Source organism: Elaeis guineensis, chromosome 4 (genome assembly GCF_000442705.2).
Source record: "Elaeis guineensis isolate ETL-2024a chromosome 4, EG11, whole genome shotgun sequence".
Lineage (NCBI taxonomy): Eukaryota > Viridiplantae > Streptophyta > Magnoliopsida > Arecales > Arecaceae > Elaeis > Elaeis guineensis.
The window spans coordinates 9,738,043-9,751,037 of NC_025996.2; the positions used below are offsets into that span (position 1 = coordinate 9,738,043).

At 41.9% G+C, this 12,995-nt stretch overlaps 2 protein-coding genes across 4 annotated transcripts; both read right to left on the minus strand.

Moving 5' to 3' along the window:
• Window positions 1-193: 193 nt before the first annotated feature.
• Window positions 194-7,414, minus strand: LOC105037237 (phosphoacetylglucosamine mutase). 3 transcript variants are annotated; one of them, XM_073255478.1, is made up of 10 exons: window positions 7,257-7,414; window positions 6,919-7,181; window positions 4,561-4,680; window positions 4,325-4,467; window positions 3,970-4,221; window positions 3,457-3,872; window positions 3,195-3,370; window positions 1,183-1,279; window positions 744-954; window positions 194-578 (listed from the first exon to the last, which is right to left on the minus strand). In XM_073255478.1, exons 1-9 carry the CDS (start codon window positions 7,333-7,335, stop codon window positions 788-790), a joined length of 1,713 nt encoding a protein of 570 aa, XP_073111579.1. In that variant the 5' UTR covers window positions 7,336-7,414; the 3' UTR covers window positions 194-578; window positions 744-787. The 3 variants fall into 3 exon arrangements, with proteins under 3 accessions (XP_073111579.1, XP_073111580.1, XP_073111578.1); XM_073255479.1 differs by lacking the exon at window positions 194-578 and having other exon boundaries at window positions 617-954; window positions 3,457-3,809; XM_073255477.1 differs by lacking the exon at window positions 194-578 and having other exon boundaries at window positions 617-954.
• Window positions 7,415-9,409: 1,995 nt separating this feature from the next.
• Window positions 9,410-12,568, minus strand: LOC105036795 (uncharacterized). The gene is made up of 4 exons (XM_010912528.4): window positions 12,382-12,568; window positions 11,595-12,276; window positions 9,893-11,517; window positions 9,410-9,786 (listed from the first exon to the last, which is right to left on the minus strand). The coding sequence occupies exons 1-4, from the start codon at window positions 12,493-12,495 to the stop codon at window positions 9,733-9,735; spliced, it is 2,475 nt and encodes an 824-aa protein (XP_010910830.1). The 5' UTR covers window positions 12,496-12,568; the 3' UTR covers window positions 9,410-9,732.
• Between the last annotated feature and the right edge of the window lie 427 nt (window positions 12,569-12,995).

Consider the following 12,995-nt stretch of genomic DNA (forward strand, 5'->3'; position numbering starts at 1 on the left):
CACTAGGGTTATTTTTTCTCCTTTTTTCAAACGAAAAAAATTCAAATAATTGTTTTATTTCTTCTTGATTTTTCTTTTGTTTTATATGCCAAAATTTGCACAGTAATTTCAACAGGTTAAAATTAAATGGCTTGTATCAGAAAAAGGCAGAATGTTTCATCAATATATATTGCCAGTATTTAAACCTAGATCATCTAGAAAATAATATAATTTGGTCATTGACTATTCAAACAAAAATATGCAGAAACAACTAGATATCAAGCGGTTACATTACTTTCCTGTCAGCAAAAACAACAAAACTAAATCTAGCATTGATCACGATATGAAAAACATCTTCTATAAATCCTTAAAAGTTCCTCTGCATGATGAATGTAGAAGTTAATGTAAAACTTGGATTCATCTTACTCTCCCCTAAAAAAGGACAAAGGAATGGAGTTTCATAAAGCTGGCCTTAATATGTTGAAACAAACAAAGACTTTGATGGTTATGATCATGGTTATCTTATCTGTATGTATGTATGTATGTATGTGGTGTGTGTGTGTAACCATTCAGGGGCTTGCTGATGTTTCTGCATGCATCTGCAGGGACAAGGAAAATGGTACCCAGTTAATCAATATCGAAAACCATTGGACAACCATATGGTAGAATACATGTACTTAAATTCAAGAAATTCTCGAGGTAACCATATCAAGAGGATTGAGTCAACAAGAAGATTGTTTACAACAAAAAATGCAAATGCTTACCATGACCTATCAACTAAATATCCAAAATTTGGAAATTTGTCTGTTCAAGCCAATTGGGGAGGACTGGAAAAACCAAGAAAGTGGTCAACATGTTGCACCACAAAGTGGGCAAGACTGTCCGCAGCTTCCTGTGTGGATGCCTCAGCATAAACACGTATTATATCCTCTGTACCAGATGGTCGGATAAAACATCGCCCTCGATTGTGCTTGGCTGCAACAAGTTCCACCAAAGAAAGTGCCATAAATCCGTAAGTGTGATTTATTTGTTAAACAAAGCTTAGGATACTAATCATCAAAATCTCCTAATTTTTAGTCAAATGAGTGATAGAGTATCCTAATTAGATAGGAATTTTCATATCAGATCTAAAGATAGACAAAATAATCAATCGATATATAGGCAACCAAACCAGAGGTACTTTCCAGACGTGCACATGCTTACCAGTCTCAGCGTCTATCACTTCTTGCAGTCCCAATGGCTTCACAACCCGTGTTTCTGCATTTGCTGTGACAACAGCACTTCTATCTGCAACTTTTACCTGAGTTAAAAAGAATCAAAAAATCAGGGAACCCAGAAATGTCAAAAAAAAAAAAAAAAAATCTCCTACTGAAACCTACTAAACATAATAAAAATATCTGATTACATCTTATACAGAGAAAGTGTGGCAAATTTGATGTGGATGCACCCTTAGGAAAAAAGAATGTAGGTGACAAAGAGCTTAGAAGATTGAGCTAACTTCAAATTTTTAATAAGATATATGGGCTTCTTATTAAAGGGCATGGACCAAAGGTAAAATTGCAGGTTTAGTTTATTTGTAACACCATAGAAGGATCAATTTCTTAGGCATGATGCTTGATTTATTTTGATGTGAATGTGGCACAAGACAATTTACAGATGGAAATCTATTTCTGCATGTTTAAATCTGTAAGGAATAGTTTAACAAGAAGAGCAACTTTTGTTTGGTATATATTAGGCACTATATACAATGACGTTTCACTCCAATACCTAGATCTCCAGATCATGTAGTGGTATAGATTACAGATTCTTCAGATCAGCATAAAGAAATCAAAAGTATGGATATTTCTGTAAGGGATTAGTAGATAATAATATGTGAGGGACAGCTAAGGTTGCTCCACTGTGACCTCCGGAGGTCATGGGTTCGAAACAAGGAAACACCCCCTCCGCATGCAGGGGTAAGGCAGGAGCCTTGTGCAATAAGCTACCCTTCACTAGTTGATAACAATATGTCTGCAAAAAGCAGTAACTTCAAAATCAAAATCAAAACTGTAGATTCAAAACAGAGTCACAATCCTTCAAATTTAGCTTCAAAGTCTAAAATACTCTATACCAATCATAAGCTCAATTTAAATCCTCGTTAAAATTTAACTCCTTAATATAATCAGAGACATCCTACCCTTATCCCGTACCTAAAGACTGCTAATAACTAAATCACTTCAATTTACCAACTTAATCTAACAGCAAATTCCATGTCCATACAAGATCAAAATTGATCTTCTACCATCTTCTCACTTATATATATATGAACATATATTCAATCAACAATACAATATGAACCCCATCACACCAACCCCCCCCCCAACCCCCTCAAAAAAAAAAAAAGTCCCAACCAAAACAACAAAACCAAAAGCAGAAGGAAACTAGGAAGAAAGCCATCCAATCAAATCTAGATGGATCCTAAATATGGATATGAAATACATAGATAACTTAGCCAGTATTAAAATTACAGATGGTGTTGCAAACATTGGTTGAAAGTAACTGATGGAGTTCATTCTAGCCACTCTAGATAAAAAAGAAAAGAATTTTAGTTGCTCAACAACGAAATGTCATGCAAGGGAAGTATATCAATAATCTCAACCATCATGCAGCCAACAAGCAGAGTAGCTGACAACTTCATCCAACAAACAGAAAAAGTGTCCGGTATATCAAAACAATGATGGGTCTAACAACCAATAGAAATGGAAGGCATAGCAACAAATTGATCTATTATCTGGTAAAGTGGGGAAATTTTTGAAGCACTGTTCATTACCAATATTTTAGTTTCAATAAAAGGGATTCATTGTTAAGCTTCATTCAGTTTATCAAAATTCACACATATGTGTACAGATCACTAATAAAATTAGTAACTTGTAAAGGTAAGAAAAACAATTACTAATCGGACAAGTTTTGTCTTATTGAATTTGGACTGTCATCCACAATCACAGAAAACCTAGCATGACTGATATCTTTCTGTCCAGAGACAAGCAATACATGATAAATTCGTAGACATTGGCTTGCAAAATTGTAATGCAAGGCAGTTGGATATTATTAATCAATTTTGAGGTTTTCAATATTAAGTAGAATGGAGTTCAGTCTATGTATCTACAACTGAGTGTATTCAGGCAAGTCATGTAAAAAAAGCATCATCCAAACAAGCACCAACATAAGCAACTTACTTTCAGCTGTCTGCTGGGCAGGTCACTGTAAAGTTCACTCCACCTTTGGATTGACCATCCCATATATTGCAGCACAGCCTCCACCAAAAGCAACCCACTAAGAGCATCTCCTACCGCTTGATTGATCAACTGACTGACTGCCAACAATCTAAGAGCAGCCTTATGACACTCTGTACCTGAGAACAAAAGTAATTGAATTTTAATATTATCCTAAAATATTAGGCATGTAGGCTAAATATGTTCCATAAATTCGTAAGTAAACCTGCAGATGCAGAGGCAAGTTCATTGTTCATAGCCTCCAATCTAGATATAAAATTTTCTGAGAACAGAATAGTTCCGTGCCCATTTGCCTCAAAATATATTCCAATGTCATACTCTAAAGCTTTCTTATGCAGATATTTTACACCAGTAGGAGCAAGTACTACTTCCAGACCCAGCTGCTTGAGGTAATCTGTTGATGCTCCATTCGCATATGCTGTCTGAACAATGCCAAGTCTTGCTGGGAATTCTTTGCATAGTTCATTTTCCTTCTGATTAAGAATACTTAATTGTTCCTTGATGAATACAGCAAAGAGAGATAATATCTTATCTCCATCGACAAGATCAATGCTACCGCTAGTTTGTGATAAGACAGAGAAATAAACAAGCCTGTCAGCATCACCATCCAAACTAGCACACCTGAAACACTAGATGAACCTATGCAGTTAGCATTAGATGAAATACAAGCCCAATGTATCAAGCTTCAAATTTATGAAGTGAAGAAAATGGGAGGCACCTTATTCCTACATCACCAAGGCCAAATCCACATGGAACAACTTTCTCCTTCTGCACATAATCAGCACCACATCTCTCGTTAAGTATCCCTTCTCCTTTCTTACCGGAATTTCTCACATAAATCTTCAACCCTGACATCATTTTCTTCAATTCTTCAAGCTTCTCTCCACCAACACCATTGGCTCCATCCACAACAAGTTTTGCATCCATCCGATCCTTTATTTTTTCATGAGGGACCAAGTCCATTAGACACCTGCCATCCAATATTTTGAATCTTAAACACATAGAGCATCATTTTTTTCCTTTATGTCTGATTTTTAAAAGAAAAAGAAAAAAAAAATTCTTTTCAAACTCACTTAAAAGATCTTGAGAGTTGCATAAAGTAATCAGGTTCAGATGCCTTCATTCCCTTATTCCTACTCCTAACCATCCAATGGAGTTGTGGGGTTGTTAAGATTCCCATGTCGATTGCAACAGCACCAATTATAGCATTAATTCCCTTCAACAGAAGAAAGAGGAATCGCATTTATTTTTTACATTTGACAGTAAATATAAATCAGAACATTTATATCACTTCTAAAGGCATCACTACCTGCTTTGCAGCTTCAAGAAGAGCTTCACCGCTAGGCCTCGTGTCTCTCCCCAATAATATCTCAGCAGACTGCCCCCCTCCTAATGTTATATTCTCCTCCTTTGAAAACTGAATCACCAACTGAAAATCAAATGGAAAAAAGAAAAAAAAAAAAAAAAAAGGCTGAGGTCAGTAGCATTAGCTTGTAACTTAAGCAGGGACTATGAGATAGCCGAAATATCTGAGTAATCATAAATTCAAGTGAGGTGCACTACTACTATTAAAAAAAATAAACTCTCATCAATCTTTCCAGATTAATCAATGAAGACATGGACAAGTCTGTTTATTAGTCATTTTCCTTAGCTAAGCAGGTTCAGGACTTAACACTAACCATCCAGGTATTTTGATGGGTCTGTGTCATCTCAAGTATTTAGACAAAATCTTATAATCTTGCTCCAAAAGGAAAGGCGACGATATAAAACACTTGCATTAGATGGACACAATAGTAAGTGAGTGGCTTTTTATTTGTGCAAGAGAAGATTTAAGAAGAATAATAGAATTTCAGAATCTCACTAAAATAGATCTACAGACTACATATTTCACCATCTCCAAGGCTAATAATGAAGTTTATTGGTCCAAATTTTTTATTTAAAAATCTCAGATCATCAAAGTAGTAACATCGAAATCCAGTGCGGGGGCAATTTGGAAATTTCCTAAGAAAAATGAAAGAGCACAGAAGTAAATCACCAAATATGGAACAAAAAGAGCTTTTCACGAATCGTCAAAGCCAGGGGCGGCTGAAGGGCAAGGCCATCAAAGCCCTTGCCTTAGGCCTCCGCCCTCAGGAGGCCCCCCGCTCCCGAGTCCCGAGTCCCGCCTCCGCCTCCACGCTCCACCCCTGCAAGATCTCCCCAATCTGGTAAGGCAAGACTCCACCGCGGCTCCACGCCTCCACCCCGCCCCGCCTCCACAGCTCCATGCATCCACCCCACCTCCATGGGCCACGGCTCCAGCCGCTTCATGTCTCCACCCCGCCCTGCCTCCACAGCTCCACGCATCCACCCCGCGGTCCCCGCCTCAACTGGCCACGGCTCCAGCCGCTCCACGGCTGACGGCTCCGGACTCCTCCACCTCCACCACTCCACGCTCCACCCCTGCTACCTCCCCCTCACCCTCCCTGGCTCCCTCCATGGCTCCGCCCCCAGGCAGCCCCAGTGCCCCGCTCGGCCCGCGCGATCGGCCGCCGGCCGGTCACTGGTGGCGAGGAAGACGTCTCCACGAGCGGCGCAATGGTGGACGGGAGTCACGGGATGGTAGATCTTTTTATTTTTTTTTGTTTTTCGGAGAGCCCTCGCCCCCCCCCGCTCGGCGCGTCGGGCCGTCGGAGATGATTTTTTTTCGTTTCCCGAAAGCCGGAAGGCCCCTCCCTGCCCCCAAGTCCCCCCTCCGCTCGTCCTGCCACTCCTGCGAGAAGATGAACTACGCCGGACCGCCGGCCACCGACGCCGCGCGTCAAACTCTTCCAAGGACGAAGGACCGAAGGCCTCTGCCCCTAGTCCTGGATCTGGAAGACCGATTTCTTTTTTTTTTCATTTTTCGGAAGGTCCCTGCCCCAGGTGGCCAGGTCCCTCCTTTTCGCTCGGTCCGCAAGTGAGACGATGAATGGCGCCGCTCATCGGAGGCCTTGAGCGGTCGCCGACAGCCGATCGGCCGATCATAGTCACCGATGGCAAGGAGCAGTGGAAGACGAAAGGTCTGTAGTGTCGGTCGGTTTTTTTTTTTCAGAGATCATGGACACGTGGCAGATCATAAAAGGTTATGTTCGCGATAGCGTAGGAGAAAACGAAAAAAATAATTTTTAGCTTTAGGCCTCCAAATGTGTTGAGCCATCCCTGGTCAAAGCTAGCAACCACCACAAGGTGGGCATCACATAAGTTTCAGATACTGACAAACTAACTGATATCTAAAACAAATATCCAAAAAAAAAACACTAAAAAGACGGAACGTAAACGAGGGCAAGGCAAAGAAATCCACTAAGTCAGACACTGCATACATTCCAAATAGTAACCAACTATCTGAAATCTAGACCAAATTCTCCACTAAGAACGGCAAGATCAAGATAGAATAGAAATAAGGGGAGAGAACTACCAAGACAAGAAACAAAGAAGATCCTTTTTCTTATTTTTCCCCCTTTTAACATCAAAGTTAATCCCACAGCATTACTAGTCAACATAGATTACAAAAGCTATTGATTGAATCAGGCATTGGATGAATCCAAATACGAACAAACTAAATGAAATCTAAATCAATTTTCCACAGGCAAGGCCAAGATCAAATCCGAATGGGACTAAGAGAATGGGAAGGAAAGAAAAGCCCAACTTGGAGGAGATGCTCGGGGTTGGGGGCGTTGGCTAGGGCGTCGGCGAAGGGCTCCCATTGCTGAGTCATCATGCCGCCATCAGGGTCGGCGATCTTGACGCCGTTGTCGCCCACGGGGTTGTGGGAGGCGGTGATCATCAGGCCGACGGCGGATCCGGTCTTGAGCGACCTCAGCACCGCCACTATCGCCGCCCGGAAAACCGTCGATGCCAGGATCGAGCCATCCGACCGGAATCCGGCAGTCCCGTACGAGAACTTCGCCCCTGCAAGCGAAAGGTGGGATCTTTTTTATGCGGGCTAACAAAGAGATTCGGATTAGGGTTTGAGATGGTGCGAACCAGAGGGGAGAGGAAAACGTGAGGCGGATTCGAGGAGGAGGGATCGCTGCTTCTCTTCATCCGCCATCGGCTGCTTCATGGGGGAAGACGAGGTGCGAGGGGACCCGAATCTGAAGCACTAGCTACAGCGATATGCTCTTTCGCAGCCCAACGCTGCCGCTCGGATAATGAGCGCTGAGCGCGTGAGATGCACGTGTGGCCCATGAGGATGGTAATGCAATTAGAAGATTTTTTTTTTTTTTACTTCATAAAAAAGTTTTTTTTTAAAAAAATTTACTTTTTTTGATAAAATAATACTTCATCGAATAAGAAGTTAGGTTGCAGTGATAATAAAAATCTCAAGTTATTTTTAAGTAGCATACAAAAATAATCTTAAAATCAAAAATAGCAGTCGAGATATATTACAATATAAAAATAGAATTAGAATATATAAAATATATAAAATAATCAAAAAAAATAAAAAAAAATAAAAACTGTTGTGACAGTGAGACAACTAGCAATAGTACATTTGATTGTAACATATGTAAGAAAAAATATTGAATACAGATAATATCTAAATTAATTTTAATATATTAGTAAATGAACACCAAGCGATAAATGAGAGCCGTCAAAAATGCAAAAAGTTGAAGAAGAATATATTATTTTGTGCAATGTTAATGAATTTTTATCATAAATCGAGGCTCAATGAGCACTTGTAAAAGACTGAGAAGAATTGGCGTTGCAAGTTGAGATGGTTCGTTCACTCCAACATTTGGCTGTTATTTTTTTGTTTTTTCTTTTTTATCTTTTGAACAAAACAAAGCAAAACTTTTAAACTAAGCTAAGGACATTTGGTAGACACACCTACGAGTGAGACAGAAAATGGATGAACATCTAATTACACATACACTAATACATGTTGGCTTTTTGTGGTAATAAAGGTGAGCAGTATCATAAAAAACCCTACCAAAAAACTGCTCGTCCATTTAATTTTTTAGGTACAGATCACTTGTAAGATGATATCTAATCGAGCACGGGTCTACCAAGCATTTCTGAAAATCAATATTAAGTCTAAAATTGAGGGCCGGGTTTGGCTCGTTTTAAATTTAATTGTCTTGACTCATCTTTACTCGGAGTTGAGTTGAGCATGAGCCTTTGTCAAATACCTTGATTACCACTTGAGTTAAGCCATATTGAGATCAAACATCAAGTAAGTTTATTTAAAATATCAGCACCTTAATTCAAAAAAGAAAACTCGCGAACGCATATCCACGAATACATAATTTCATCAAAAACAACTAACTAAATTGTGAGCCAACCTACGACTCAAGGACTTACATATAATTTGATATATATTCATGGCTAAACATGATCTACGTATATAATTGTTTTCATATGGGTGCTTGATCTAACATCCATAGTTTCCATGGAAACAATATTGTTGGCACCTTTGTATGATATTGACTTTTTTCTGAAAATAAAGTATGACATGCAAGCATTTGTTTTCACATGGATGAGATCTATTTGGAGCATCGTGGACATCCTCGATTATAAATTTATTTTCCACTAATAGTTTCATCTAAGCGACCAAATCAATGATTTATTTTTTGATTTTGGAAACTACGTAAAAATTTTTGACATCAATGCTAATATCTAAAGCTATTCTCATTTGCACTGTGAAAGCTAGATTTGTAGATCTCAAAGAGTATGGATAGACGAAACAATCAGATTACTGTGCCCTGAGCATCCGTAAAATGTTATCCTAATGTTGAAGTGCAGTTGTGCATCTGATCATATAGTTAACAACTTAGAAAAAAAGCTGGACGCAAAAAGTGAAGGACTAAAGGTGATTACTACTTCTGGTTGTTTCAAATCACAACCTAAAACAAGGGCGAAATGGCTAGCTATCGATTTTACAAATCACAACCTAAAACCCAATATTAATCATAAGATTCATGGAAGAAAAGGGAAGGAAAAAAAAAAACTAAGTTCATGTTAGTGTGCTATCTTTCTGTATCATCATATATCAAATTTATAGCTGATTTCAGCTTATGGAACAGATAAAAATTGAGAAAAGGAGATCAAATTGTCAATTAGTCTATAGCACATACTCCATTTAATACTTCTACTTAAGAGAGGTTACCCAAATGCTAATTTGAGAAAGCATTGAATTCCATCAGGAAAATATAGATCACAGAAGAATATTAAGAGCTCTGTATAACAAACAGCCATCCACATCTAAATTGATCCTTTTACACTAGCAACAGCCAGGTAAGGAAAAAGAAAGGAGAAAAATGGGGAATACAAGGGGGGCTGTAGAAACCTTGGTTTCCCAGCCCAAAACCCAACTCAGAGACTTCAATATCACCACCCAAAAATGTATTAATAGAAAGCAAAACTAGAAGAAAAAAGATGTTCTTTAAAAAAAAAAAAAAAAAAAAAAATCTTAAGCTCATGTATATTTCTGTTTCTCTCCGAGTTGAAGCCGTCAGCATCATCAGCACCCATCATCACCATTCAGCTCGCTAAAAGCTGCCCTTTTCCCCTCCACCTAACCAGCAAAATAGCAGGCATAATTAATACTATAGTCTTAACATAATTCTCTAACAAAACACTTATCTTAGAGTTTAAGCAGTTATATAATAGAAAAGGTCCACCTTTTTATTGTTGAGATTGCTGGCTCTCTCCCTCAATATTGCCTTCAGCTTTCTCACGCTCAAACTATTATAGTCGGGCTGGCTTGGCTTCCCCGCCTTTGATTTCACCTTCGCTTCTCCGCCTCCAATATACACCAGAGCCAGCCCACTCGGTACACTTCCGTTTCTATTCTCCTTATTACCGTCACCGCCACCACTCCCTGTGTCAACCGCCGCACTCTCGTCCTCGCCTCCCTTGACCTCCAGAACAATCCCATTGCTGTCGGTCTCGTAGCCACCGTGATCCAGCGGAGTAGCCACCGGAGCTCCGGAGTCCGCGAAGCCTCTGGCCGGATCCCCGAGGTCATCCATTGTCTTAGCCGAAGATTCCGTGCGGGATTCCTGTGGGCATCCGATCAGATCATCAACCTGAACCGAGGTCTTCGCTGGAGATCCGACGGTGGAGGCTACAAGGTCTCCAATCTGGTCTCCATCCAGAGCCAAGATCTTGGCCGGAGATCGGATGTCATCCGAGCTCTGCACGATTGGGAATGGCGAGGGAGACTGCTGGAGACGAGAAGAAGAAGCGGCCTGGTGGATGCTCTCAGGCTCCGGTGCCGTCTGCTTACTAATCAGTATACTGGCTCCAGATTCCTCGGTATGCTCCGGGAAATCGACGCTATCGCCGGAATCATTGGTTTCGGCGGCCGGAATCTGACTAGAGTGCAAATCTATCGATATTTCAGTCTCCGATGCCTTCATACCATTACCGGATTCCTCTGTATCCTCTGGGATCTCAAAGCTGTCGCTGGAATCATTGGCTTCTACGGCCGGAATACCATACGGGAATTTGGCTGGGCCGTCTTCAATCTCTAAATTACCTTGTAGATCTGTAGAGGTTTTGGTCTCCAGTGCGTGATCCACTGGCAGCTCGTTGTCGAAAACCTTGGTTTCCTCCAAACTCCTGCCGATTGGTAAGAGATCGAGGATCACCTCTTCTTCTTTAATATGAATGAGATCCACCGGGATCTGTTCCCCGGTCGCCTCGATCCCACCAAGGAGATCCACTGCCAGATTCTCTTGAACGAGTGGCGAGTCTCCGGCAGCCTTGGTTTCTGGCATGTGGTGGCCGGAGTCCTCACCGTTCGCCGGAATTTCGTTGGAGAGGGAAGGATTTGGGAGAGCGAAATCCAGATTGTTGCTGCCTCTGCTTTCATCTTCGAACCCTCCATCCGTCCCTGTTAGATTTTCCTCCAGTGTTCCATCCAACGTCTCCTTCTGTTCTTGAATTGCCCATTGATTATTTTCCGAGGATATCAACCCTCTGATCGGTGATTCATCCAATCTAGATAAGACATGATCTTCTTGTTGACCAAACTCCTCCTCCGAGATCTGTTCTCCTTCCGCTCCAGTGCCCAAATTCTTTCCCATAGGAGTAGAATTCTTGGTTTCTTGCATCGTTCCATTATCATTTCCATCGGTGCCCGAGTCTTGAACTCCATCATCGGGCTCTGAATCTCTGGAATAGAGATCAAAAATGGTTCCATTCTTCTTCACGTCCTCCTCCATCAGCACTCGATCAGATTTCTCATCAGGAATTTCTACAGGATGCTTGTTCTGATCTGTCGAATTCTTGGTAGCGATATCTGCATGAAATCCATCAACAATCAAGAAAAAGGACGGAAGAAGGAAGAAAAATGCGTAAGGAACCAAAAAGTCTCACCTTTTTTCTCTTCTCCTCCTCCTCCCTGGGCCAGAGCTGCCATCTTGACAGCAGCTTTTGTCCTCGTAGCCCTTCTCCCCACATCTGGCACAGCATCCAGGGTGGTCTCTTCCATCTGTTTCCTTACAGACTGCCTCGTTCTGCGGGTGCTCCTGAAGCCCACAGCTTCGTCTTGCTTCTCTTCCCCTGCGATGGGGGCTTCAGCTCCCTTTTGAGTCGACGCTCTCCGGCCATATCTGGTGGCTGGGGTAATGGCTACGTCCAGAGCGCCCTCGTGCCCATCTGTTTCCTCTTTCTTGCTTGCCCTCCTTCTTGTGTTTCGGGCAGTCAAGGCCGCCGGAGTCTTGGGGATCTCTTTCGGCCCTTCTTCTTGAGGCTCCTTTTCTTCCTTCTTGCTGCTTCTTTGATTTCTTCGTGTGCTTGGTGCTGCCTGAGGCTTCCAACCCGTGCGAACAGCTGGGGTCTTGGGCATCTCCTCTGGCCCTTCCTTCTTTTCCTCCTCTCCTTCAGAAACTAGTTGCATTATCTCCGAAGCTTTAATGGCCACACGACGAGCCCGAGGCAGGGGACTCCCCTCTTGCCCTTTGGGTTCATCTGGAACAGGTACTCTCCGAGCTGAGGTTCTCCAGGAGGTAGGTGACTGAAACTGTGCTGCTTCTTTGATTTCTTCGATACCTTCAACCTAGTTTAGAGTCGAATGATGGGAACAGGAAAATAATCAAAAAAAGAGGAAAAAATGGTGGGAAAACAGTAAGGTAAAATGAGACTAGGAGGAGCTACTGCTTACTGTTTGGAGAGCTTGGAGGGCATCTGCCATGGCGACATTGGTCACGTTGGCTGGAATCCGATTCTTCTTGCAGAGCGCCTGTAGATCTCTCCTCGATAGGCTGTGGAAATCCATTTCTTGGATTGGACAGGGGAAGCTTACCTTCAAGGTGATTGAAGGGAATGACGAGGGGAACGGTAGACGAACGATAGGGCTGGCTGAGGAGCGGGGGAAGAGAGACTCGAATATATAGGTGAGGAGCGGTGATTTTTAAAAAAATGACCGTTGCGAGAGCTTCGCCGAAACTTTTGAAAATATGACCGTTGGGTGGCGAAGCTTGGGGCGATCGCGCGGGGGGAGCGGATGGGCCCCGTCCACTGGAAACAGTGAAACCCTTCTTTGCGCGAACGCTCTGTGCGGTTCCATCTAATAGGCCGTCGGATTAGATATGGGCGGCTATCTCGTGCTCGTCTTTCACCTCGCCGCCGGTCCATTTTTTTTTGGGGTCAGAAAGAATTGGTAATTGCCTATTTTCGGGTCATTGGGAAAATGGAATGTGTTTATTTAGGGCATCAGGCTGACGCACCGCATCGGAAACAGCAGGTATGTGGACTGGACACGTGTCAGTAGACTGA